The 27,601-nt window shown below is 41.4% G+C and overlaps 2 protein-coding genes across 3 annotated transcripts in view; both read right to left on the minus strand.

Annotated features, from left to right (window-relative positions):
- The window catches only part of NFX1 (nuclear transcription factor, X-box binding 1), a 49,127-nt gene extending 29,618 nt beyond the window's left edge, over positions 1–19,509 (minus strand). The window contains exons 1-10 of one of the 2 annotated variants that reach the window (XM_066625231.1): positions 19,332–19,507; positions 16,106–17,098; positions 11,965–12,126; positions 11,540–11,617; positions 10,408–10,513; positions 7,322–7,393; positions 4,088–4,227; positions 2,203–2,284; positions 1,889–2,106; positions 807–904 (exon numbers count right to left, since the gene is read on the minus strand). In XM_066625231.1, the coding sequence (XP_066481328.1) occupies positions 807–904; positions 1,889–2,106; positions 2,203–2,284; positions 4,088–4,227; positions 7,322–7,393; positions 10,408–10,513; positions 11,540–11,617; positions 11,965–12,126; positions 16,106–17,098; positions 19,332–19,359 (1,977 nt within the window). In that variant the 5' untranslated portion in view covers positions 19,360–19,507. Of the gene's footprint in view, positions 1–806; positions 905–1,888; positions 2,107–2,202; positions 2,285–4,087; positions 4,228–7,321; positions 7,394–10,407; positions 10,514–11,539; positions 11,618–11,964; positions 12,127–16,105; positions 17,099–19,331 lie in introns of both variants that reach the window. The other variant, XM_066625232.1, reaches the window with a different exon arrangement.
- Positions 19,510–23,068: 3,559 nt separating this feature from the next.
- ANKS6 (ankyrin repeat and sterile alpha motif domain containing 6) overlaps positions 23,069–27,601 on the minus strand; it is a 33,056-nt gene continuing 28,523 nt past the window's right edge. The window contains exons 14-16 of the mRNA XM_066625420.1: positions 25,387–25,503; positions 24,343–24,436; positions 23,069–23,810 (exon numbers count right to left, since the gene is read on the minus strand). Of these exons, the coding sequence (XP_066481517.1) occupies positions 23,761–23,810; positions 24,343–24,436; positions 25,387–25,503 (261 nt within the window). The 3' untranslated portion in view covers positions 23,069–23,760. The remainder of the gene's footprint in view (positions 23,811–24,342; positions 24,437–25,386; positions 25,504–27,601) is intronic.

Consider the following 27,601-nt stretch of genomic DNA (forward strand, 5'->3'; position numbering starts at 1 on the left):
GAGGTCTTGGTTGTTGTTGTTTTTATTGCTTTAAGTGTCCTCTATGCAGGTTCATTAGCAGCTGCAAAATCTCTGTTTGAAAAAATACAGGAAGTATTCCTGCAGGATTCTCCAACACAAGTTGATAATTCCTATATATTAATATGAAAATTAGTTTATGAGCAAGAACTGGAGTCATCCTAGTAAGCAAAATCAATCACTGATTAGATGCCCAAAAGGTACCAGGCTTCAAGATATTTAACTTTAAAAACAAAACTGGGAGCTCACATTGAAAGATCACCTAGTTTTAGAGTGAGCGAAGCTCTTAAAGGCATATTATTAATTCATTTGTTTAAGCCCAATTTGAATGACAAAACTCCTTAGTATTTTTACTAAAAGCATTTGTAAATCTGAAGGAAGAAAATGCCAAATGGGCTGTGGCTAAGTATTACAACAGACCTTTTCTCAAAATACATCCCTCTTGTGAAAATAGTATGCAGGACTACAATAAGTAATTGGAAATTCAATGAAAGCAGCACACATGTTTTTACACTGGAGAACGCATGCCATACAGGAAAGAAGAAAAGAGACCGTTCTGCAAAGTGAAATCAAAAGATGACCACATACATAAAAAGCAGAGTTAATATATATATTGGTTAGTCTTTAAATGTGCCACAGGACTCAACATCCAACCATTTACTTTCAGCCATGGTGCAGATACAGATGAAGAGCAGAGGAGATGATAAGAATTTATCACGGAAGCTCCTACCAAGCAGCAGATAATGTTTTTTACAATGTATTCTGCTCCTTATATTTCCACGAATTACCTTTGTTTTTAAGGCACATCTGCAGTAAACCTTTGATGTGCGAGAACATTGCCCACATTCTCCTTCATGGCAGAGGTTTTCACATACATGAACAGCATCTATGCATAATTAGAAGAGTGTTTTTAACTGATGCTTTAATATACTGCAACTATACATTTACTGACAAACATAAATCATGGATTTCAGGTTTTAGAGATAAGGATGCTCCTAAATATACAGGCAGGTTGGCCAGGCTTCGTGCTAGCCAAAGGCCTATGCCCATCAGAGAACCCTGCTGGCCAGGTCTACCCTTAAACCTTCAGCTGCAGCAGGACCATTCACTGCACCATAAAGGGGCAAGTGGTTGTTGCAGTTGAAGCCCAGTGCAAGCTTTGACCCAGGACACCCAGCAACCTGGTGCTAGCACCCTGTACAGGACATTACTTTCAAATACACCCTTTCACTATTTCTCATGTATAGTATTGGGTAGCATATAACTCACAGGAGTTAGTGTGGTCTCCAAGTAATTCCAGTTGAGGATTTATAAGTGCTTTTCAAAAACAAGTAGTTCATTTCTTTATCACATTTATAGCTTCCTCAAAGAAGTGTTCAATAGGATTATTTGTTTTACTTCCCACAATAATCCTGAGTGAAAGTGACTAGTCTAGTCACCCAACAAGCTTCATCATGGAACAAAGATTTAAATTCAGTTCTATCTAGCCTAGATCCAATACTCTAACTAGCACTTCACACTTGCTTTCTGCATTGCAACAGGACAATGCTCTGTTTAATGAGTTCTTGATCTGAATTAACCAGCTTGAAAAAATTATGCTTGACCCACTGCTTACAATATTCCTTTCTGGTGACCAGAAGAAAGAAGGATGTACAAATATCTAGTAGGGGCCTGGGGAGGTCCACCTCTTTTCCATTTTCCTCTCCAACTATGAAAGTTCTTATGTCTAAATTCGACTTGCTACCATGGAAGTAAATGCATTTTCATTCAAAGTAATTTTTCTTTTAAAATACATTTATTTTTGAAAATTGCAAAATGTAACCTAAAGGCATGTTAAATATGTAAGCAAGCAATTACCATCTTTAATTACCATAGCTACTGCAAGGTAGAGGTTTGCCACACGTTCTTCCACATGACGGGATGGGATCCATGCAGAGTTTACGTTCTGGACAGCCCAGTTCCAATAATTTACTAAGCGGCGTCTGACCACAGGGACAGCAGTGCACTATTTGTGGAAGACGAGGACAGGGTTGGCATGACTGGGGGTGACACACTTGTGCACAGTTGTGCATTCCGCAGGATAATTTTCTGAAATGAGAAACATGGTTTTTCCCATGTAAGGCTATATTAGTCCATGAGTGTTGACAGGATCAAGATCACATTCTAAAAGAAATTAGACCTTACTTGTCACAAGTCCTAAGGCATGAGAAGTGTTCTTCACATGCTCCACAGAATGCTTCTCGAGTGGTTCTCCCACAGTAACACACTATGTACAAAATAGCATGCAGAAGAAGAAACAGAAAAGATTATTGTAAAGAAGAGGAAGAAGGCATAAGTGAAGGAATATCTTCTTGAAAGGCAATAGTTATATGAACAGAAATTAAGATTAACCATATCATAGCTTTACATTTCAAAAGTAGTTAACCAATCTGCATTTGTACAGTAAATTACAAAGAATTGACCTGGCCATACATATTCTTTGTATAGATTGTAGATTGGCTTTCACTGAATCTAGGTTTTTAAGAACCTTCAAGTCCTGTTCCTGCCAAGATCATCACACAAATAGGTAAGATTTAAATCAGTTAATTCTTTCTACTTTAGCAGTGAAACATGACAAGGATTTATATAAAGTTAGACAAAGTGCCATCACAGAAAGTTACTAAAAAGTTGCCAAAATGGTGCTTAATCCATTTTTGCCCAGCCCACAGGTATACACATTTGGTCCCTGGTGCATATATGCAATATTGGACAGAAATGGTTTAAACATTTGTTTCAGTAATGCATGTTGCTGCTAAAATGTGGTCTTTGGACTACACCACCAAAAAGATCCTGGAATTTTTGAGAATAGATTAAGGAACAGATTAATGCAACTCCATCCCTGGCTTCAACCATAAAGAACTGCATTATAGTAGAACTGCCTTACTATAACACACTTTTCTGGAAGTAAGCCCCACCAAACACAGTGGAATTTGCTTGTGAATAGACAGAATTACACTGTAGGGCTGTACAAAAAGCTTGGAATTTAGCTGTATGTAGTTATTGCAGAAAGCAGCTACTGGCTCCCCAAGTTACAGATGTCACAGATAGAAAGAGTCTGCAAGAGTTGGTTGTTTTGACCTACACATGTTTCAACTTCAATACAGAACCAATATGCACTAAGGGGCAAGTGTATGAGAAACAAGATTCCAAATTAAGTGGTCAGGTGACACTTCTTTCTGGGCAGCCTTAATAGTGGCTAGAATTTTGTCACTGCCAAAAATGAGATCAGAGAAAAGCTGATGGTTAGTCCATCATCAGCTGACATTTGCTCTCCCCTACCCACCAGATATTTTCTACTCTTACAATGCAGGAATGGAATCTTGAGATTGGATGCTGCTACATTTGTTCCATTCCACCTTACTTACAATAGTCAATGGGCAACAAGGATGCAGGAGAGTCTCTAAACCTCAAATTCCTGCAAATCAGGGCTCAAAGTCCTGCTGTAAGAACATAATTCTAAAAAGACTTTAACTAATCAGCGGTTCCTGTAAACCAGGGGTGCCCAAACCCTGGCCCTGGGGCCACCTGCAGCCCTCGAGGACTCCCAATCCAACCTGCAGGAGCCCCCAGTCTCCAATGAGTCTTTGGCCCTCCAGAGACTTGCTGGAGCCTGCGCCGGCCAGACACAATTGCTCTCACCGTAACGGTCAACTGTTCAACCTCTTGTGTGAGCTACGGGATGAGGGCTCCCTCCACTGCTTGCTGTTTCACATCTGTGATGCAGCAGCAGCAGCAAAGGAAAGGCTAACCTTGCTTTGTGCAAGGCCTTTTACAAGACCTTGAGTTATTGCAAGACCTTTATTTATTCACACAAATTCCACCTCTAATACATTCATTTATGTAAATTTATTCAAATTTGAAATGTAAATTAATTCTTCTTTTTTTTCCGGCCCCCAACACAGTGTCAGAGAGATGATGTGGCCCTCCTGCCAAAACGTTTGGACACCCCTGCTGTAAATTATTATTGTATTTGGTATTTAATTTTTGACAAAAGACTTTTAAAAAGAGCCTCCATATAACTCTTACTCACCTTGTTTTATAGTCAATTCACATGGCTGACATTTTCCAGAATGGCATATTTGGGTACAGTTATGCTTACCACAATTCAAAATATTCCCACATATATTAGTACACTGAATTGCAGCAGAATGTCCACAGCGAACTGAATGACTATAACAATAAAAAACATACAACCACAGAGAAAGAGAGAGAATTAGCGACCCTTGACCAGATTAGAAATTCCATTCATCATTTAGCCCATCACCCACACTCCCCTCAAGTGTTTTGCATATATTTAGCAAAGGGCTGTTTAACATTAGCAGGCAAGACATTCTCTCTTAAGGATTTTTATATATCCTCCTTAGAGGGTGCTGCTAAATTAAAGGGAGTATAATTTCATAATAGTGCAAACTACAGGGATCTTTACTTAAACAGGAAAAATGCTTCTAGCACCATAGCATTAATGTGTGTTCAAAACACATACTTTTCCACCATTTGAAAATTTAAAAGCCATTCTTTACAATTACACAGTTGTAGTATTCCACAGCAGGTGATACAATAATGTAACTTCAAAAATAGCAGTTAATTTGTTTGGGGAAAAAACCCATCCACCTCTTCTCAAATACAAATGAGTTACAATTAGTCTGAGTTTTTTATGTCTGGAAATAAGCCTTCATCTGCTAACACAACTGGACATATGCTACCCAAGAGAAAACACTTGGAATAAAATCATTTTCTATTTGGTTTCCATTTGTCATCTTGTGAAGTACACCAAATGGCATTTAAGCAAATAACAAGAGTTAATGCGGCGTTTTTGAAAGCAGTATTTCTGTGCCTACAACAAAGAGATTCATGACAGTCTCCAAAAGGAGGTTATAAGCCTGATATCATGGAACCAGTTACATCAGGCTATCTAAAGATTGGTCACCAACCAGGACGTGAAATCATGATTTGAAGAAAACTGGGAGCAAACCTTAACTTGGCAAGATTTCATGAGATCCAAGATGGTGACTCCTGGGACAGGTAGGAGATGCAACCAGGGACATCCCACACACCCCTGTGAGCATGCCATGACACCCTAAGAACCCCTGGCATAGGCAGTTATTGTGCGTCATTCCTTTATCCCAACAGCAATTCTCAGCTCTTATCTACAATCTGCTGCTCTCCACTACAAATAGCATTCGCCTGCTCAGAACACACATAACAGACACTCGCCTATAAGTCAGTCTCACAGATAAGTCGAGGGCAGGTTTCGAGCAAAAAATCATGGAATTCTCTATGACCCTCGGATAAGTGGGGGGGGGGGTAAACTTAGGGGGGTGTCTGCCTATAGTTTTGTCTGATTTTACCCAAGACCAGAATCTGAAAAACAACCTACCAGTAATTGTTATCTAAGACCTGTACAGTCTCTAATTTAGTAAAATATAGTAAAAGATCATAAGATACATTTTTATTCTCTAACTTTCTAATTCTGATCTTCATAACCTTTTTGTAAACACTATAAGAGTAAGTGCACCGTAAACAGCATACCAGTAGAATAGTAGTTCCCAACTTGGGGTACATGTACCCCCAGGGGCACTCAACACGACCTTTATGGGTACTTGAAAAAGAATTGAATAATGGCAGAAAAAAGCAGGTAGTGCTCCAGAATGCTTTGCAGTGCCAGCAAGGCAGAAAGGGAGGTAGCTCACTGGCTGTGAAAGCCCCACCAATGGCTAGGTTTTGGTTATCTATGAATCAGTGATTGAAAATAAAAAGCTGAAACTTAATATGGAAAGTGATCAATAATTCAGAATTTCTCAAGACACTTCTGGCGCAAAACAATGAAAAGGCATAGTTTTCAGTTTTTCAAACAGATAAAAAGAGAAAATACTGTGATGAATACATGAAGTATGGGTTTTCATATAGAGAAGATGAGGGCTTATATTATTAATTACAAACATTTAGCTAATATGAGTACAATTTATGGAAATGGGCTGCCAAGGGGTATGCAAGTGAAAAAAGGTTGGGAACCACTGCAAGAGAACCATTAATCAAAACCTTATTTAAGGTGCCTGGTGTTTTAAGCCAGAGGCTCTACATATAACATACAACTTATAACACATAACTGGGAGTGTGCAATTCAATTCACAGCACAAACGACAAGGAATGACTATGAGCAACTGCAGCTGCACACAGTGGCAACCCTACTTACTCAGAAATAGACCCACTGCTTTCCATGAGTGTTACTGGTGTACTTAAGTAATGACGCACTGAATTGTAGTCTGGCACTGTTTCAAATGGAAATGAGGAAACAGACCTCTGCCAATCATTTGCAAAATGGAAGGAGGCTGCAGCAGGGTCTGCTAAAGAAAATGAGGCCTGCTTGATTTCAATGGAAGCCATGAGTCCTTTCCTCAGAAGGAGAATAAAAGGTTAACTTTCATTGAAGCTTGCCAGGAAAGTTACCATGGAGATTAACAGCCCTCTAATTATCTCTGCATTGCTTCTCTGCTGCCATGCAAGTTGCTTGAAAAGCCCTGACCCCTGAACAACCTCAGAGATAAGGCTAAGTGATTATTTAAGCTTGATTTATTGGCAGAAATTTCTCAATCTATAGGTGAGAATCTATGGTATGTATTGCACATCTGCATGAGGATGGTATAGAGCAGGGGTGTCCAAACTTTTTGGCAGGAGGGCCATATCATCCCTCTGACACTGTGTCGGGGGCCGGGAAAAAAGAATTTACATTTCAAATTTGAATAAATTTACATAAATGAATATATTAGAGAAGGAACTTATATGAATGTATGAAGGTCTTGCAATAGCTCAAGTCCTATAAAAGGCCTTGCACAAAGCAAGGCCAGCCTTTCCTTTGCTGCCACTGCTGCATCACAAACGTGAAACAGCAAGCAGTGGAGGGAGCCCTCGTCCCACAGCTCACTCAAGAGGTTGGCCATCACGCTGAGAGCAGTTGCATTGGGCGCGGGCTCCAGCAAGTCTCTGGAGGGCCAGAGGTTCATTGGAGACTGGGGGCTCCCCGTGGGCCAGACTGGGAGTCCTTGAGGGCCACGAGTGGCCCTAGGGCCAGGGTTTGGGCACCCCTGGTATAGTGCCATCTAATGAACCCTTATCATTAGAAAGCGTCTGTTTTCTAAAAATACAGACCATGATCCATTTGAAAAATCAGTAAGTTTTTTGAATTCTGCAAGGATATTATAGAAATTGCTTCTGAATAATTTAAGCCTTTCTCTGGTTAAATTCAAGTATCTAAAAATGAGCTCACCTTGTCCTTCCACATTCACATTTCCTGGTCATAAAAGCAGGGCATGATGGGCAAGGTCCTGGATGACAGAGACTTAAAGATAAAAGCATTTAAGTTTTACAATATTTCCATTTCAATCTTATTCACAAAAGCTAGTAGCAATGGACCTGACCCAGATAGCTTACGCACTAAAATTAATGTACATTAGAATTTTAATATATGCAACAAGATTTAGATATTAAACGATACAGTGTTCTTGACGTGAAACAAAAGTCTCACCTTCAAATACATCTGATATCCAACAGCAACCCAGTTCAGACATCAATCAGAATCATAGTTTAATCCTCATTCCTTACAAATCTCCCAAGACTTGTGCTGACATGCAAGGGGAGACATTTCTATTTCTGATCATGAATGTGAACAAGTGATTAAACCCTGTTTCATATCCTGTCAGGATCTGTTGTGTTTGAACTTCATGGTTTCAAACAAGTCAGAAGTTGCCATGATTAGAAATAAAAACCTGAATAAGATTAGAATATATAAACATTGGAGATGTTAATCTGAAATCAGATTTTATTGGACCTCTATTATTAGTGTCAATGTGTTTTTTAGTTTATTGACATATTCTAGTATTAGACTGGAGTCTGTAACTGGAGAATAATATTTAGTGAATTTTCTGAGAGGGATTAATTACACATTTTGTGAACACGTATGTATTCTTTTGGAATATTATGTACTTCCTATTTGGAACACTGTCTTTTAAAATTCTAATACAGTGTTATATTTAATTTCTTGGTGAGCCCTTTGCCACTGTAACTTGAAGTGCATTCATGGCCTGCTTCTAGGAAGCATGGCCCTTGCGTGTAGGAATTCCCAGCAGCCTGAACCACCAAAGTCTTTCTCTTCTATTAGCTTCCCCAATTTTCCTTCTCACCTCTTTTTCTTTACACCACAAAAACCCACCCTTCCATCTGCCGGGATCCTATGGGAAACCCATCTACTCTCCTTAACCCATATCTGCCAAGCCCACAAGTGTACACGTTTGATCCAGCGTTGCATATATGCAACAGGGATCAACCGTGTACACCTGTGGGCTGGGCAGTCCCTAAGAAGTCCCTTCTCCCCTCCCCCCATGTTTTCCCACTCTTTGCTCTGCCCCTTCTAAGGAATTTCTCTCTTCCATTTCCTTCTGATCACTTTCCTCACAACTCGACTGCATGCAACTGTTAGCTGTAGAATTTTCCATCTAGACCAGTGGTTCTCAAACGTTTAGCACCAGGACCCACTTTTTAGAAAGAGAATCTGTCAGGATGCAACAGAAGTGATGTTGTGACCAGAAGTGACATCACAAGCAGGAAAATTTTTAAGAATCCTGAGTTGCAATCCTATCCTCACTCAGGAGTCAGTCCCATTGACTATCATTGTTAAAAGCATATACCTAGTAGCCTGTTGAAAGTACAGATGTGTAACATTTTCCCAAATGCAATTACATCCCATGGTAGCATCAAGTCTAATATATTAAAAATAAAATATTGAAGTGAATGGGGACCCACTTGAAATTTAAGAAACACTGATCTAGACTAAGTGCGTGTAAGCTAATTCAGTTCTATCCCCCTTTTTGTTTTGTGAAAAAGTTATTGCTGGTAAAACAGATGCACAGCCTCCTCCCATATGAAGCTGCCAGTGCTCCAAAAACCTTTGGAGGCTTTCCTGCACGTTTCTCTGCCCTCTTAGGAGTGACTTGTGGGGACAGAAGAACCTTCTCCACAATAGTCCCTTCCATGAGAAGTGCACCTGGCTCTCACTTTCCTGCAGTTTCAGAGGGTATGTATCTTCTGAAATGTGGCTTTCCTGGTTATAGCTAGTGCACTGGCTCATTTTTTAAAATTGTTAACCAGTTTAACATTTTTATGCTGCAAGCTGCAACCAGGATTAAACTATGGTTCTATGCGACATGTGAATCAGGCCAGGGTCTGAACTTGCCATATTTCATACAAATATGAAAAAGCTATCAGCTGAATATGCATGTATGTAAATTTTTTTGGAATAAATTCTGCTGCTAAGATTCAGGTGTTCAATGAATTATTATTATTATTATTATTTTTATTATTATTATTTTCTGGTACAACTCCAGTTGCAGAGTGTTAAAGTGCATGGAAAGGCCAACAAGACAAGACCATAACAGTAGTTAGGGAGAAACCAAAAATTTCACAGGGCACTAAAATTGCTTTGCCTAATCACTGGACAGTTTACCTTTCAGTCTACAGCTTTTTCCACACAATATATGCATTTTCACTGCAGGGACCTTTTCATAATGGCAGGGACTTTTTCCTTCCAAATGAAAGCACAGATTCCTAAGATGCCATATGCAATATGACTACTTGCATCCCCCCTTCCATTCTGCCATGCTGAACAAAACCAGAGAAGTGGTGAAGCACACATAAACACTTTAACTATGGTTAATAGTTTGGAAGCAGAACTACATACTCCTTCACGGTTCCTTATTTTGTAATTATCTGGTATTTCATAGCCAGCCTTAACCACGGTTAATGTTGGTGTTTCCATAACATTAGCAGAGAAATCCTCCAACATGTTTACTCAGAAGTCGTCGTCCCCATATCCAGTGAGACTTACTTCCTAGCAAGCTCTTTAGGAGAGTAGCCTTAGCCATGCTAAAGCTCTCAGAAGAAATTCATATTCCAATAGGAAGGCGCTGTGACCTTGTACCTGGTGCTCAACTCTACAACAAAATTAAGGTCCCCCCACCTTCGCTGTCTGCACCAGGTCAAAGAGAGTTCTGCTGTTTTCTGTCAAAATTGTAAAGAGATGCCTAGAGATAAATAGACCAACAATCAATGTTATAACACTTAGGGCCAATTCCAATCCAACTTTCCAGAGCCAATACAGCCACAATTCAGCCCCAAGGTAAGGGAACAAATGTTCCTTTACCTTGAGGAGGTGTCTGTGACTGGCCGCTCACTGCAGGATGCAGTATGTGCCCCGTTGGCACACCTGCATCAGTGCTGAAAAATTGGATAGGATTATGCCCTCAAGTTCCTTATTTTTCAATAGTTCAGCATGTCATCTACTTTATTACACATCCTTACATGTTACATAAATGAGGGCAGTCTTGAGCAGATCTTTTCTTTCTACAGAGCTCGCCACAGCTATGTGGAATTTCGTTTCTATTCCATTCCGGGTTTTTAACCCTACCTGCCAAGGAATCAAATACAGACAATATTTAACATACAGCACCATTAAAACTCATAGGTGCCAGATGTTTTTCCCTCAATGATACTGTGAAGTTTAATCACCCTGAACAATATCAGTTTCAGTACCTTTATTGGCATACACTCTGAACAATATCCTAGTCAATGTACTTGCACTATTCATAGTTTATATCCCTGTTCTTCTCTTCCCTGCCCATTTATTGCATGCGTTTATATATATCCCTAATTCAAAGAGGATACAAAACACTTTCACCTACTTACAAAAAATTCAGATTTCTATGCTTATCTAGCTAGCCTACTACTCTCCTTTACCCCTCCACTACAGACTACTGCAACACATTACAACAATTAAAGAACTGGAAACAGCCAGCTATGTAAATTGCTACCTTACTTCTTATAGCTCTAAACATATGTCATTCAAGCAGAGTATACTTTAAAAACAGAATGTTTCCATAGTGACAGCAATATGAAAAGCAGTAGGCAAGATGGCAGCATTCATGCCACATGATGCAAGCATATTTCATAAAGATCTTTACTAAGAGAAAAATCATCATATATATTCTATGTGAGGCAGATGTCCTTGTGCAAATTTCATCCATTTGGTTTTCTAGTTGAAATTAAAAGTAGTAAATAAACATTTCCCCAAAAATGTTCAGAAGAGCTTCAATGGGTGTTTGAAATGACCTGTGATCTTTGCTGAGGAAACCATGAAGCTCACATTTGTTCAGAACATAAAATTAAAAGGCACTAAAGTGAAATGATGTTCAAAGTCAATGAATATAGTAGGTAAATTTCACTAATGATAAATACAAAGGCATGGACCTGGAATATATATTTTTTATATTATGTGTAAGTGAACACAAACACAGATAGAATATAGAATAAGTAGTACAAGAGAAGGCTCACACTGCTAAGCAGGGAAAATGTGATTTCCCTGACTATAGGACTTGCTAAAATGATGAAATTCTAAATTTTCAACACTTCTATTCTAAATGTGAAAGTCACTCACCACAGAAACAGGTGTAAATATTCGGAACTTGTGATGAAACATTTTGACAAGCTGGGCATCGCCAACCACGGTTGCCATCTACACACACACAAAAAAAACCACCACCGTTTTAGACTTGTTTCAAGACAGCACAAGTAGCAGGAACAGTGCACTCATGCAATGAGCAGAACTAAATCTTGTGTAACAAGTGCAACACTCCTTCTGCAAGCAGGAGCTGTGTTCCATGTGAAGCTAGGAAATAATACACCTGACTTTAAAAAACAAAAGTCTCATGTACCACACCAACAGATTAGCTGTACATAACTCTAAAGGCATTTACACAAGGTAACCAAATAGAACCAAATATTCTGCCTTCTTCCAGATATTCTACCATTATGACCTTCTGTTTACAGGAGCTAATTTAGCAGCTAAAAGGAAATACTGACCTTCAGCCTGTGCTGCTGGTGATCTTGCCCATTTCTTAATGCAGCTCAAGTGGAATACATGATAGCAATTCTGACAGCTCCATACTGGGGCCACCATACGGATCACCTCACAACACACCATACATTCATATTTTTCTGACGTAAGTTGCTCTATCAGAGACCCTAAAAAAAGATATTTCAGTACACATACACAAACATTACTCTTAAGATTAAAGTCAGAAGACATTTTTGTTAAAGACATCTTTGTTAAAAACAAGTTGTGTGGCACATTAAAGACTAACAAATTCATTGTTGTATAACAAGGCTGCTGACTTCAGATACCCATTAATTTATGGTGTCTCTACTCTCAGGGTATGTTCCTTAATCTATTACTCTTATCCTGTGTAACTACCACCCCCACAGGTATTGAACAAACACCTTCAGTGCCCATTCATCTGAGAAACAGGACTTACTGTTGTTATTCTCACAGCTTCATTCTAGAGCTTGATACATCAGAACCCACTGAAAAGGAGAGAGCTAGTTGTTTCTAACTCTGCATAGAATTGAACTGTTACTGTATTTATTACTAGGACAGGTATGATTATGTACATTTCACATTACAAAACCTTCTCCCTCTCTCCTCCAAACATTTTCTGTACAGGTACTTTTGGTTTTAATAAGAAAGAATTCTAAATCCTTCAAAGTAGTTATGTATTTAGGATTGAATTACATTATTTAAAAAAAAATTATATTCATTTTTTCTGCCTGTATTCCATGTTTTTCTGTTAATACAGCTATCATACAAAGAAGTTACAATCAAATGAAACATTAAAATACAACGAACTATACAGCCAATACAGAAAACACAAATATAGCTTAATTCCACAAAAAATTAAAGCCTGCTGAAAGAGTAAAGTCTTCAGCAAGTCCAGTGTGTTGGACAAAGCTTGTCTGATCTCACAAAACAGTGATTTCCACAGGCTATACACCACTATGAGACCTTCCCATGTCATTACCAAATGTGCTGCTGAAAATGGCATGACATGCAAAAGAGCCTCAGCAGATGACCTTAGGAATTGGGTGCATATGATAGGAGACTGTTCTTAAGTAACTCTGGTTCTAAGCTATTAAGGGCTTTAAGGGTAATAACCAACCCTTTGAATTATGCCCAAAAATGAACTGGCGACCAGTGTAGTTGATCCAGCAACAGGTTGACATGGTCCCGATACCTGGCACTGGTCAGCATCCCAATAGTAGCAGTTTGCATTAGTTGAAGATTCCAGGTAGTTTTGAGACATAGCCCCACATAAGAGGACTTAGCAGTAATCCACCTTAGAAGTAACCAAGGTCTGATGTCTCCGATCACAGACACTGACCACTTCTGCCATATGCACATTCATCAGCAAAGCAGATCTAGGAGTCAACACAAAATGCATATCTGTGCTGTCAAGGGGAGTGTAATCCCACTCAGAACAGACTGACACACCATCTCAGAGTCAACAGGCCTTCTGATCAGGAGCACCTCTGTTTTATTCAAATTTAAACTGCAGCTTATTCATCAACATCTACCAACCACCCCCGACCATTTCTAAGCACCAGTTCAGAACATCCACAACACCCCTAGCCCAGACTGGAATGGAAATATATACAATTGGTTGTCATTCACATTTTAGTGGTACCCAGCTCTACTCCTGGGTGATCCAGGGCAACTCCAGGATGCTTGGATCTGTGCCACCTCTTTAGGTGGCACAGATCCAAGTAGTTCCATTGGGGCTGCTGCAGCATTACAAGGGTAAGAGGAATGCATTCCCCTTTCCCCGGGCTGAGCCGCAGGCGGCCCCAACCCCGCTCTGGATATGGGGCAGGCTAGCCGGTGTGATGTCGGGCACTCTGGGATAATCTGAGATTTGATAGATTTTTTTTTTTTATCATGACATCTCTCTTGCTTAGCCCCATCCCAGTGTGGGTTAGGATTGGACTGCCATCTTATAAAAGACAACATTAAAAACATTACTAAGTGGTCTCCTCTGGTTTCCTTAGCAGTGATAAGTTGATAAGATATATAAATAAGATCAACTTTTAGCTCCAAGCAACAAAAATAGTATAACCCCCTCCCCTCTACAAGAAGTCTGTACTTCCACTTCTATTTTAATACTAAAAGAAAAAATGTATTATGCTCCACCAAGACATGTAAATATCTTCAACATACAAACACACTCCTATCAAGGGAATTTATTCAGAAAACAGTACACCATAGGAATCCTTATGGAAAGGGTCAGCAATTGACAAACCAAACCTGGACTCCTGAGGTCATCTCCTGTTCAAGAACCTCTGTGGTGAGACTCAGTGGTAGACCACTGGAAAAGGAGAGATAAAGGCTTGACCCAACCCCCATATTTGGCAACCAGTTTTGCTGGAGAGCAAAAGATTGACAACTAGGGCCCTAAGGAATTGGTTCATCATACAGCAGAACACAGGCAACGAAGTGAATGGTGGTAGATCTCAGCTAGGTACTGCCTCAGACAGTGGATCTGGCCTAGGTTTAGCCTAAATCCTCCTGATGTTTTTCAAAACAGGGCATCGGGCTACATCACAAGTAGCCAAAAGTACTGCAATCACAAATAAGGACACTGATCTTTCATGGATACAATGGCACCTTTTTCCTTAATATCATCACTGCAGGTGTACTTGCTTACTGTAATTACTATTTCAGATACACAGTGTGACTGTAACTACCATCAAACAGCAGGCAGCACCAATACACCAGTCTGCTCAGCAGTACTACAAAGAAACCAGACTTTGTACAGCAGCACTGTTGACATTATAGTCTTAGTGCAGTATCTTCTGAAGCAACATCACATTGCATTTTAGGAGACTGTTTATATAAACAAACCATAATTTTTTTCATTTTACATTGGTTTTAAAACACTCCACCCAGCAGGAACCATTGCATGCTGACTCATCTGCCAAGAAACCATTGTATGCCTCTCAGAAAACTTGTGAACACTGTAGAGTATTTGGAGTATGTTTTATTCTACTAGCCCTCACCATTGTCCCATATAAACTGAAACTGCAACCTAGAATGAACTCCAAACTTCCCTGCAGCGGGACATTGCAAAGGAAAGATTGGTTGTTGAAGGTAAGTGCTTGAGAATCCCAGGAGTCAGGATGCCATAGTGTCTAGAAATTTCATTGTGGTGCTCAGGGAATGGGTGCAAGGTTATAGCCAGGAGGCAGGTGTTGCTTGTTAGAGCAAGGGGTAGAAATGCTCTTTTAAATACTTGTTTATATATAAAATAAAATTTATACCGTTCACTTGTGGCACATGAAATTTTATTGTTGTTGCTGGTTTTGTTGACAGGCATGAAATCATAACACCCTGAAAACTGAAAAATTCATCTGGCTCTAAATTCTTGGGTTAGTTCCTTGATTCAAAGAAAATTTGTTGTGCCCTGGGGTAAGTTGCCTTTCAAAGAAACTTCTTAGTCATTATTGACCTTTTCATTGATGAACAGTCAATAATCTTCCAAGGAACCACAGGGTTTCCCAGAACTTACTTTGAAAACCACCAATATGCTACTTAGAAAACAATTAAGGCCACTATTAAACCCATTCAAAAACCAGGAAATCGAAAGCTTAGCTACCTAACAACCTATTGATTGGAAAAGTTTCTGGAGGAAAAATCCATTATGGGTTACAAGCCATGATGTGCATGTACAACCTCCTGATTTTAGAAATGGGCTATGTCAGAATGCCAGATGCAAGGGAGGGCAACAGAATGAGGTCTCTTGCTGTCTTGTGTGCTCCCTGGGGCATTTGGTGGGCCATTGTGAGATACAGGAAGCTGGACTAGATGGGCCTATGGCCTGATCCAGTGGGGCTGTTCTTATGTTCTTATGCTCCTTCACCCTAGGGTGATTGTTCTACCATCCTTGTTACTATAAGTCATGAACGATAATACACCTTTTCTGCTTAATTGTACCTTTACCATAAATCAATCCATCCAAAGCTACTTATCAGTACAACTGGTTTTGGACATTTTGTACACTACAGGACTAGGAAAGCAACAAAGGACTAGGAAAAAGCATTTTACAAAAGCAAAGGCTGAGCGTATTAATAGACTTCCAGGCTTTCAAGGTAGATCAAGAACTCAAAAGTTCACCTGTATGACTTTCCTTATGCTTTGCTGCATCCTTTTTCCAGCGCCTACTTTTATATCCATCTTGAAGGAGGGGCTTTCTTCCACCAAGCGTAGCTGCTTTACCTGGTGGTAGTGACTGTGCCACACTCACACAGTTTGAACCTCTTTCATGCAGCACAGATTCTTTTCTTTTCTCACTGATTCGCTCTTTGGGAGGGTGTGGAAGTGATGCATTCTTACTGTATTTCACATTCTTGCTCCGGGACACATCTTGCCTTTTGCTGGCCTCTTTATTCCGCATAGGCTCCCTAAAATATCTGTTTGCAAAAGGGTTCCTTTTCTGTGCAATACTATTGTCAGAAAAGCCATCAGACACTGCTTTTCCAAGAGATGCTTCAGATGAGTCTGACTGAGTTAGATCTACTGCTGGTATGTATTCAAAGGAATCATCCTTCCATTTGGAGAATATTCTTTTATCCCGTTCAGGAGGATGTTTCTCTCTTTCTTTTAACCCTCTTCCACGTGAATGCATCAAATATGTTTTCTTTGGTTTTGCACCTCTGTTATCAGCAAGAGCAGCCTCCTTTTCACTGTCTGAAGAGAAATCACTGTACTCTCGTGGATTCATCCTCCGTCCTGGAACTAATCTGGTCTCTAAACACAATGGATCTTCTGAACTTCCAGCAGGTGTTTGTTTTACTTGATTTTTGCCATGTGATCTATCATTCCTTGATCTCTGCCATCGCTGACTGTGAAAGTTACGGCCCTTAGTTTTACCCATGCTACTGAATGGCGAAGAATCTGGCTGACACCTACGCTGGTTCTCTGGGCTATGAAAATTATGCTGACCCACAGAAGGGTCTTCATGTTTACTATGCCTAGGTTGAACAGGAGGTGGTATAAAGTTTCTGCTTGAATCTTGATCCAATTCAACTCTGGACTGACTGCTCCAGTTTAGACTGCATGTTTGCCTTTGCCTTGGAATGAAATCAATTGCATTTGGATTTAACACCCCTAGAAAAAAGGAGAACATACACCAAATAAGCCTTTTATGATTTAGCAGAACCCAGAACACACTAACTGGAGCACTGATGTCAGCTTAACCCAGAATTCTGCCCAATACCACCTTGGGTCTGAGGCTTTTGCACAGTAAAAAAAGCAGCTGCTTACCATGTTCCTCATCTGCAGAAGTGCACAACTTCTGGTTTGATCGAAAACGACCACAGGAATGAAGGAGCACCTTCGTTCACACAGTCCCTGTAAATCAAACCAGAATTTGTGTACTTCCATGTTTGAAGAAACTGTGTGAAGAGCAAGGTAATGAAGCAGGTAATCCACTTTTCATTTGCTTTTAGTGAGCTATATCCATGGCAAGCTGGAAAGAGCTTATGTGCTATCACCATAGCCTCCCTCCAACCTGCCATGGATATAGCTCGCAAAAAGCAAAGGAAAGAGCACTCCCAGTCTGTCACCCTCTCACCTCCCTGCAATCTTCTGCTGATGCAACCTGCATCACCTCGCCTAATTGATGGGCTGCCCAGGCTCTTCTGGGTAGGATTCTAGCTTTGTGGGGAAAAATGTTGAGAGACAATGCAAAACAACATGCTGGCATGGTTTCTAGCTCCAAAAACAGTTATGCTGATGGATCCCCTTGGTAAAAAGATCAACAGCATACCATTATCACAATCAGCAGATACAGTTAAGATGCAACCTTACATTTAATAACCCCAAGCAGCGGGAACATTTTTTTCTATACAGTATACTGTAATTTAGTATATTTCAAAGTGTATCAGATACATTATATAAACAAATAACCTTCATTGAATGTATATTGTTTAGTTTACTTATTGTGTAGCTTCAAACTGTCAAAAATACATCCGGCTGCTATTTTAAATAGGCAACTCCTGGGGGAGGACTGCCCAAATCAGCAGCCCCTACCTGGAATTTCTCAGAAAATAACCAATGATTAAAAGTAAATTGCCTAAGAGATAGGGGGGGCACTTTTCTTTGTAAAAAGAACCAGTTGCCAAATTACACCACAAGAGCTACAATCCTATGCACACATTCCCAGGAGTAAGCTCCATTAAAAAGTGGGAATTACCCAAGTAAACATGCATAGGATTAAGTTGCAAAAGATGGTGCAGAACTATAAAACAATTCTATTTATTAAAAAAAAACAACCCATATCAAGTCACCTCACAATTGAGTCAAGAAAGATTATGTTTTAATGATTCTCAAAGCACCTCTTCACAAAACAATACATTTAACAGGATCTATAGTTGGCACCTATTCCAACTGCAATCTCTGGTGCTAAAAGACAAGATAAAGCATTGCCTTAATGCTGCATTGCAACTATGGATCCAAGGATCAGCTAACTGATGTCGGGCACTCTGGGATAATCTGAGATTTGATAGATTTTTTTTTATCATGTGACATCTCTCTTGCTTTCCATCCCAGTTTGCATCTGAGGCGAAGGCTGCAGCTTGCCCTGGTGGTTCAAGATACACCTTTCCCCCTTTTGCATGAGCGTCACATCTGTTGATGCAAGAGGCACTGCAGCAGCAGCAGCAGCACCACCACATGCTGTGGAATGGTTTTATTCCCCCAGTGGGTTATTTTCAGTTGCAGATTCTCAATGTCTCTCACCTACCACTGCATGTCTTCCAATCACCTGAGGGTTTTGTGGTTGCTAAAATACAGCATACAAACCCTGGAAGACCTACTCGTAATGTTGAAGCAAATGATGCTGATGCTGCTCCTGCTGCTGGTTACAGGCTGCAATCCTATCCTCACTTACCAGGGAGTAAGCCCCACTGGCTCTAATGGGGCTTACTCCTGAGTAGACATGCTGAGGATTGTGCTGTTACGGCACAGCCCTATCCACACTGACCTGGGAGAAGCCCCACTGACTACAATGGACCTACTCCTGAGTAGACACGCAGAGGCTGGGCTCACAGCCCCGAGAGCGAGGCAGGGCTTGGCTCCCGCGTCTGCCGCCGACAGCCCGTCGGCCTCAAGGCCTGGGACGGCCCCAGCCTGCCGGGAAGGGTGCCCGGGGTGGAGCGGGAGGCAGCGCCTGGCGGGAAAAGGCTGGAGGGGCGGAATCCGCCAGCCGGCTGCCTAGTCCAGTTGGGGGCCGAGGCGAGGCGAGGCGGGATCGCACCTTCCTCCCGCACCGACCTCCCTGTCCCGTCCCGTCCGCCTCGCCAGGCCCCGCGCCCGGCTCTCGCGCCCAAACAGCGCCTACCTGAGCTTGGCAGCGCCGCCTCCGCCATGCCCCGCGCCGGGCCACGCAGGCAGCCCACCGACCGGCCACCTCGGCCACGGGGCTCCCGTCCTTCCGCCAGGCAGCCCGAAGAGCTCCTGCCTCCCCGCGGAGACGCGCAGGCGCCGCCCGCCCTGCCAGCCGGAGCGCCCCCTCAGGCTGGGTCTGGCCGCGCTCCTGCCCGACAGGCTGGGGGGGGGGGAGGAACAGCGCCCAAGCCTGGGCAGGTCTACTCAAAAGTAAGCCCCATTCTAGTCAATGGCCTTACTCCCAGGAAAGTGTGGGGAGAATCGCAGACTCAGATCCCAAGCCTCTGCCTGTCTACTCAGAAGTAAGCCCCATTCTAGTCAATGGCCTTACTCCCAGGAAAGTGTGGGGAGGAGTGCAGCCTCAGATCCCAAGCCTCTGCCTGTCTACTCAGAAGTAAGCCCCATTCTAGTCAATGGCCTTACTCCCAGGAAAGTGTGGGGAGGATCGCAGACTCAGATCCCAAGCCTCTGCCTGTCTACTCAGAAGTAAGCCCCATTCTAGTCAATGGCCTTACTCCCAGGAAAGTGTGGGGAGGACTGAAGCCTCATGCCATGAAAGTAGAGAAGGCTGGTTCAGCCCAGCCCTCCCCTCACCTTTTGCCCTTGCATGCATTACTACTGATACATAATTGAGTAGCAGCAAGTAATCCTCTGTGTGTAGCCCCAGGAATGTGGAATGACTTCCAATGGAATAACCTTTGGTGATCTTTGGTGGTTATTCCAAAGGGGTGGAAAACTCACCTCTTCCACTTGGCATTTGGTGCAGTGGTATTTTTTTTCCTTTGCTGTAGCTGTCACAGTGGTTCATATGTATTTGTTTTGAGTGATTTTTTTAAATCGTTGTGCTTTAAAGTGTTATGTGCTGCCTTGAGTGCAAGAAAAGCACTGTGTAAATTATATAAATAAATTATATAAATAAATTGTAACGCAAGATTTTTACAACCTGATCATTCTGAACAAGTAGATCTCAGAAGTCCAGTTCAAAATACTCCCACAGCTAGAATTAGGAGGTTGACTACAGAGTTGTCAATCCAGACAAATGGGCTACAGAGTTGACATCCAGACAAACTCAAGCCCCAGCGCTTTTCTTTTTGGAAGCTAACCATTTTGAGCACCACATGCAGCCATTTTCTCTTAGTATTTTTGGATGTATGCATTATCCACCACAACCTAATGTTAACCCCAAACAACCCTAATGTCAGTTCACTCCAACTTGTAAAGTTCCAGTAGAAACAAATACGCCTATTCAAAATAATGTCAGGACAAATAAATCAACCTCACAAATTAGCAAAGCTGGATTTTCCCTATTGCACACAATAGCTGACTCTTCAGTTCTCATATCACACTAATAACCTATCAGCGCAATCCTGTCAGTGTCTGCTCAGGGGTGCCACGGATGGAATCAACTATCAGGTAAGCATGTGTAGGACTGCAGCCTTAAGACACAGTAATCAAAAGTCCAAATAGCTGGCTTCCTAAAAACTACCATGGTAATATATCCTAAATGCTGCACTCACCCACACAAAATGACTTGTTTTGAGTGAAAAATTTCTGGCCTTCCAAATAGAAAGGTTTGTGTTTTAATAAAGGCATATCAGGACAGGAGCTGGGGCTGCATCCAGCCAAGACAGATTCTGTATTCTGTCTACAGAATTAGAAGCAGATTGTCTCCAAGATGGCACTAACAGCAATAGCAGCCTCCTTTTCACAGATTTTCTTCTTCCCTAATTGTATCAGGATGTCAGTACATTTTCATCACAGAAAAAAAGAGGCAGGAACCATGGATATGTACAAGTTTAAAACTAAATCCAAGCATAATGGAATTTGTGATGTGAAGACGTCCATATGGTTTCAGTAGCTTGGTGTGTTACTTCTTGACAGGATCTCACTCACACTGAAGGAGCAAATCCACTTTTTGGGAGCATTCCTGGAGTTGCAATTGTTTCTTGAAGCTTGAGCAGCAGCCTAGGCCTTTTAGGAGCACCTTCCTTGAAAGCAGGGATCTAGCTCCTGGCATTCATGTCCTGACTGGTAACTTCCTATTGTCATTCATGTTCTGGCAACCTCTGGACTCCTATTACTTGAGTTGCCAACATATAACCCCTTCTCCAGGCAATGCCTTGCAGTATAGGCTGGACTTTGACAGGTTTGGGGCAGACTCAAGATGGACTTTGGCAGGAATATGCCTAGAGTGAGATAGAGAGAGGCAGAGCCATCCAGGTGCATGGTGCTCTACACACAGAGCAAAAAGACAGGTCCCTCCCCAGGTTGGGTCACTACCTGGGAGATGATAAGTGGAGTCTGGGAGAAAATGGCAGGACACAGTTGTACAGTTTTCAAACATAACTCAAAGAACCTTGTGCAATAATGGGCTTTGGGCTCCTCTTCCTTTTGATGCATTGGGATCAAACTGGAGGGATGCAGTTTCTCTTCAGGTACCATCTCAAGCTCCTCAGGAAGAGTGCCATAGAAACCATGTCAGTGTCATCTGGGGCACATTTAGGAGCAAGGCACACCAATGAATGTCCACTCTGCATGCCTTTTGGCACCCTCCTCTCCTATGCTAGGTACAACATAACCATCACATTGTGGTTCTTATTACCTGTAATAGCTTAAAAAAGGCCCAGAACTTACTGTATCTACAGAATGAAAGGATGATTAAAAAGCAAGTTGAAAGTGAGGGCCGAGGTCAAATGTGAGTAGATAGGATGTTGGAATTACAACAGGCTAGAGCAGCCATTTTCAACCACTGTGCCCTGGCACACTAGTGCACTGCAAATGGTCTACAGGTGTGCTGTGGGAGTTTGGGAGAGGGTCATTTATTATTAGTAGGGCCATTGGGGGATGTGAAACCCCTGCTGGCAGTACAGTGTGCCCTGTCAATTGTCAAAAGATTGATGGTGTGCCTTGACAATTTTAGTACCTTGTCAGTGTGCCATGAAACAAAAAAGATTGAAAACCACTGGGCTAGAGTTACAGTCCAGTATTTTTTTCCTGCCTTCCTCCCAGAAGAGAACACAGCTGTTCAGAAATTGGAATTTTGTCTCTTCTGGTTGGGATTGTGCTCTTCGTGAATGATCAGATTCTGCCATTCTTGGCAAAGCTTTGAGACATACTGCAGCTGGGGAATCCAGTTCTACTGCGGCTTGCAAAGTCATAGAGTGGGGCCAGGTAGCAGATAAGAAGGATGAAAATCTGGGTTTTCAGGATGGACCAAGACTGGGAACCACACTAGGCAGACAAGAAACAGATGCAATTGAAGTTGGGTACCATGAGAGAAGAGAAAGCAAGGTGTTGCTCAGACTGGGAAGCTAGCCTGAAGGCAAAGATGGTGTATCCTCATTGGCTTGTAGAGTCAGCTGACCACCTGACAGAGTTCAGACCAGCATTGGCAGACTAGTTAACTCCTATGACTCCATCTCCCTGGCTTAATGAAGGACAGAGCATAACTGATACAGGAGGTAAGGTACCAGAGACTGGCTAATGAAAGTCCATGTGAGCTTTGCATACTCAAACATTAGCTTTCCAAATATTAACACAAATATGTGTTACAAATTACTAGGTTTCTTCAAGTCAGAAATATCTTATATGAATATTTTCATCGGTACAAATTGTATTTGCTACTTAATATACAACATGTCTTAGGTACAGTTTAGTAGCATGATAATATGATGATGCACTTGACTCCTCACAAAACCAGAACAGTTTTGTTTTTTTTAATTTAGAATTGTTCATTTGTTCTATTATCACAGCATGCACAATTGGTCCACAAATTAACTATACACAGGCTCCAATAATTTGTAGAAGCTTTGTACCTTTTTCTTCAAAATAATGTTTCTGGGCTGTGCTAGTGCAGGTACTCTGAGATCTTTATTCCTACACTTTTATTAAATGACTGACACCTAGTATTCAACTTCACTCTTGACCACAATTCTCTAAGATATGCAACCATGCAGCTGAAATTGGACCCCACATGGCTTGTCAGGGTGCTTTAAAGCTTGAGAAGGACATCATTGCCAGGTCTTCTGCACAGCCTCCATACATCTCCATATGCTCCCTGTAAATTTACAGGGAACAGTGCTCTTGTCTGTATCCAAGCCTTCAAACCATCAAACTATCTAACAGTACAATTCTATGCATTGGGTTCAGTGGGGCTTACTCCCAGGAAAGTATGCATAGGATTGCAGCCTAAATGTGTAGGTGACTTCAGCTCTGTGAACAGCTACACAGAAGGAATGTAGCATTTTTCCTGCATTTTTCCTGCAAACAAAGCTGTAAGAGTCCACTGTGCAAATGCTTGCTTCATGTCTTTTCTTCAGGACATCTGGATTCAATCATCTATGCCCCAGACTTCAGAATAGTCAGACATCTTGGTTCAAAAACTACCTCTTGGTGGAAGAAGGTTCTTGTGGCCTCACCCAGCATCCAAGTGCTACAAACAGAAAAAGCATTTGTTATTATTTATTTTGCTGTACAAAGCATAAAGTGTTAGGGCAATTCAAAACTATTCTTTTACGTGGCTAACAAATGTAGCCAATAAGAAACCAATCTAATCATACAACCTGTTGTTCCACCAAATAAAAGAGAGGAGAAACCTGGCTGATTGTTCTTTGCTCCTCACACTGTAGAGTAGGGTCACCAGAGATTTCCTTTGTACTTTTAAACTGTTTGTGTATCAGTACTAGAAGTGCCTCCCAGAGGATGGAGATGCAGTAGTCACATCTTATCTCACTGATCCCAACGTTTTCTTTCATTTACTGCCTGCTGTATTGAATACCTGGAGTTCTGCTCTCTATAGCAGACAGTGGTGGTGGTGGGCAAAAAGACTTCCTAGACCTATTACCAGCATCCCTGTGGACGCTGAGACCCATGGGAAGGCCCTCAGCACCTTCCAGTCGCATCCGGAGGTGTTCTGAGGCATGGGGAGGTAGCATGCAGTCTTCCTGCATCTCAGAAGGCCTTACACTGAGGTTTTCCAGGGCTGGTATTGCTCACGCTGCTTTCAAAGGAAGAGTGGAAGTTGTGTATTGTCTCCTGTAAAATTTTCCTCTCTCGTCCCTGTTGAAAAACATAGTTAAACAAGAAGCAAATGCATAGTCAGCATTTAAATCTATTAATACAGTAATTAATGAGAAACACACTTCAGCTTGCATTTTAAGAATGTACCCTGATGTGCTATGATACAAAGAAAGAAGGGTCAATGTGACTGATATTGGTGCCAATAGAGTAAGCATATTGTTATATGTTCTACTCAGGTATGTTAGTTGTATGTTCTACTCCAGATCTAGGCAGAACAACATTGTGACCCACCAAACCAAACACAGGTCACTCTTAAAATGGTGTTGAGATGGTGGTACAATTCCCAGACTCATATGGATGAACCACCATGGTGTGGCTTATCCTGGGTTCAGCTTCTATGTCCAAAGTACTGTATCTAATACTACTATTTTGATAATACAACTGTTTTGACAAGATTATTATGTGTTGGCTGTTTGACAATACAGAATATTGGTACAACTTAGCTCTGACAACATAAAAGGCAAATACTTACAAAATAACATTATTTTCACAAATAGCTGAAGACTGAATCTCAAATGGCTCAGATGATACTTACTGAACCAGCTAGCTTAGCAAAGTAGGGTAGCAAGCTTTTGAAGAGATCTGTGCTTGCACACAACTGTTGCCCAGTTGAAACTGGAACTTGAACCCATGGAAAAGGGGCTTCCAGGTCACAGCTGTGATGTCTAAACTGGGTACCCATGACTGTAAACTGGCATTCCCAGCATCAGACTAGCTAGCATCAGAAATAGTTGGCTAGCCTACTGAAGCCTGCAAATTTCTGACAAACCCCATTTATGGGAACAACAGAGCTATGCAATTTCTGAACCTCATTATCTTATTATAGTATTCTCTCCATCATATGTTGAAAAAGATGTTCTCTCTTTTGAAGCACAGAGAAAAAATAGCACTTGGTGTTTGTTTCTAAAGTGTAAAATATTCAGAAATACCTTTCCTGCATTCAGCTCAGAAATGGCTGCCAGAATTTGTTGTCTAGATCCATCCGTTTTAATTCCCAGTTCCTTCAAATCACCATCAGTAAGGGTGAGAAAAGCTTCCATATCCACCTGTGAAATAGAAATCCAGGAATATATTGTTTCTCTTCTAAATTATGCGAGAGAGTGTGGAAAATGAGAAAGGACTGTTTGCCCCCCAGTTTGGCTGTAACAAGTCTCAGATGCCTATAATTGTTGTATTGTTCATTCTCTTTTAGGGTCTATCACTGCTGCCAGTTTCCCCACTGTCTGAAAGGCTGAAATCCAAGTGTAAAACATTTCTCATTCTAAACTTGTCTCTGCCATTAATTTGGTATGTGGATTCAGGCAAGCAATTCTCTCTTTGCAATATTAAGATAATGTAATAATGCAATATTAAGATAATACTTAACTTATAAGAGAGTTGCTAACAATTCTGTTATCTAATAAGAGAGGTACTATATGTGCTCTGAACAATTTAAAGTACTATATATAAATATTTTTGAAAATGTGTATCCTGGCTTACAATAATATAATACAGTAGCATTAAAAATAAATACAATAAAATAAAAGCAGCATAAAACAAGTGAGACAATCATCAAAACTAACAGCAGGAGATCACAACAAATAAACTAAAATTGGAGGATGTCAGCTGAAACAAGAGTGTTTTAATTAGAAAAACTGTCAGGGAGGGAGCTGGTGATATCTCACATGGGATGGAGTTCCACTAAACAGGAATTACTAAGGAGAGAGGCCCCTATTTGTTGACACCAACCAAACCTCAGATATAAATGCGAAGTATTATTATCCATGCCTCAGCTTCTAAGAGTTCCAAATTTGGTCACACATACGCAGATCTGTGACAGATCAGGAGAGAGATCTTGGGGTGGTGGTGGACAGGTTGATGAAAGTGTCGACCCAATGTGCGGCGGCAGTGAAGAAGGCCAATTCTATGCGTGGGATCATTAGGAAGGGTATTGAGAACAAAACGGCTAATATTATAATGCCGTTGTACAAATCTATGGTAAGGCCACACCTGGAGTATTGTGTCCAGTTCTGGTCGCCGCATCTCAAAAAAGACATAGTGGAAATGGAAAAGGTGCAAAAGAGAGCGACTAAGATGATTACGGGGCTGGGGCACCTTCCTTATGAGGAAAGGCTACGGCGTTTGGGCCTCTTCAGCCTAGAAAAGAGACGCTTGAGGGGGGACATGATTGAGACATACAAAATTATGCAGGGAATGGACAGAGTGGATAGGGAGATGCTCTTTACACTCTCACATAATACGAGAACCAGGGGACATCCACTAAAATTGAGTGTTGGGCGGGTTAGGACAGACAAAAGAAAATATTTCTTTACTCAACGTGTGGTCAGTCTGTGGAACTCCTTGCCACAGGATGTGGTGCTGGCGTCTAGCCTAGACGCCTTTAAAAGGGGATTGGACAAGTTTCTGGAGGAAAAATCCATTATGGGGTACAAGCCATGATGTGTATGCGCAACCTCCTGATTTTAGAAATGGGTTATGTCAGAATGCCAGATGCAGGGGAGGGCACCAGGATGAGGTCTCTTGTTATCTGGTGTGCTCCCTGGGGCATTTGGTGGGCCGCTGTGAGATACAGGAAGCTGGACTAGATGGGCCTATGGCCTGATCCAGTGGGGCTGTTCTTATGTTCTTATGTAGATCAATATGTTGTTATCTTTAATTTGTTGTAAAACAAATGCTTCAAAATTAGATAAATACATTTTTAAAAATTACATTTAAAGACTGTTTAGATGTCCTTGTGGGCCTTTACAGCAGTTACAACCCAATCCTATGCATTTCTACTGAGAAGGAAGCCCCATTAAGGCAATAGAAACTACTCCTTGGAAAGTGCCTATAGGATTGCAGCATTAGACAACTGTTTCTATTTTTGAATAATTTTCAAGATTTGTACAGAAAAAGATCACAATTTTCACACACTTACGGGCCAATCTTCTTTAAGTCTATGGTAGCAGATCTCTCTATCCATGGCTGTATACCCTGTGCTATTGTAAAAGCTGTGCTGCTGTCACATGCTGTAGGACCGCCAGCACAAATGGCTTGAGGCCCTACCCATGTTCCAGCAGCTCACCTAGCCCATGCCAGAGCAGGTAAGGTGGCAGTGGGGTGCGGTGGATTAGGGCAGGAAGTGGGCCAAACTGGGGTGGAAGG

The sequence above is a fragment of the Tiliqua scincoides genome, chromosome 4, assembly GCF_035046505.1.
Source record: "Tiliqua scincoides isolate rTilSci1 chromosome 4, rTilSci1.hap2, whole genome shotgun sequence".
NCBI classification, from domain to species: domain Eukaryota; kingdom Metazoa; phylum Chordata; class Lepidosauria; order Squamata; family Scincidae; genus Tiliqua; species Tiliqua scincoides.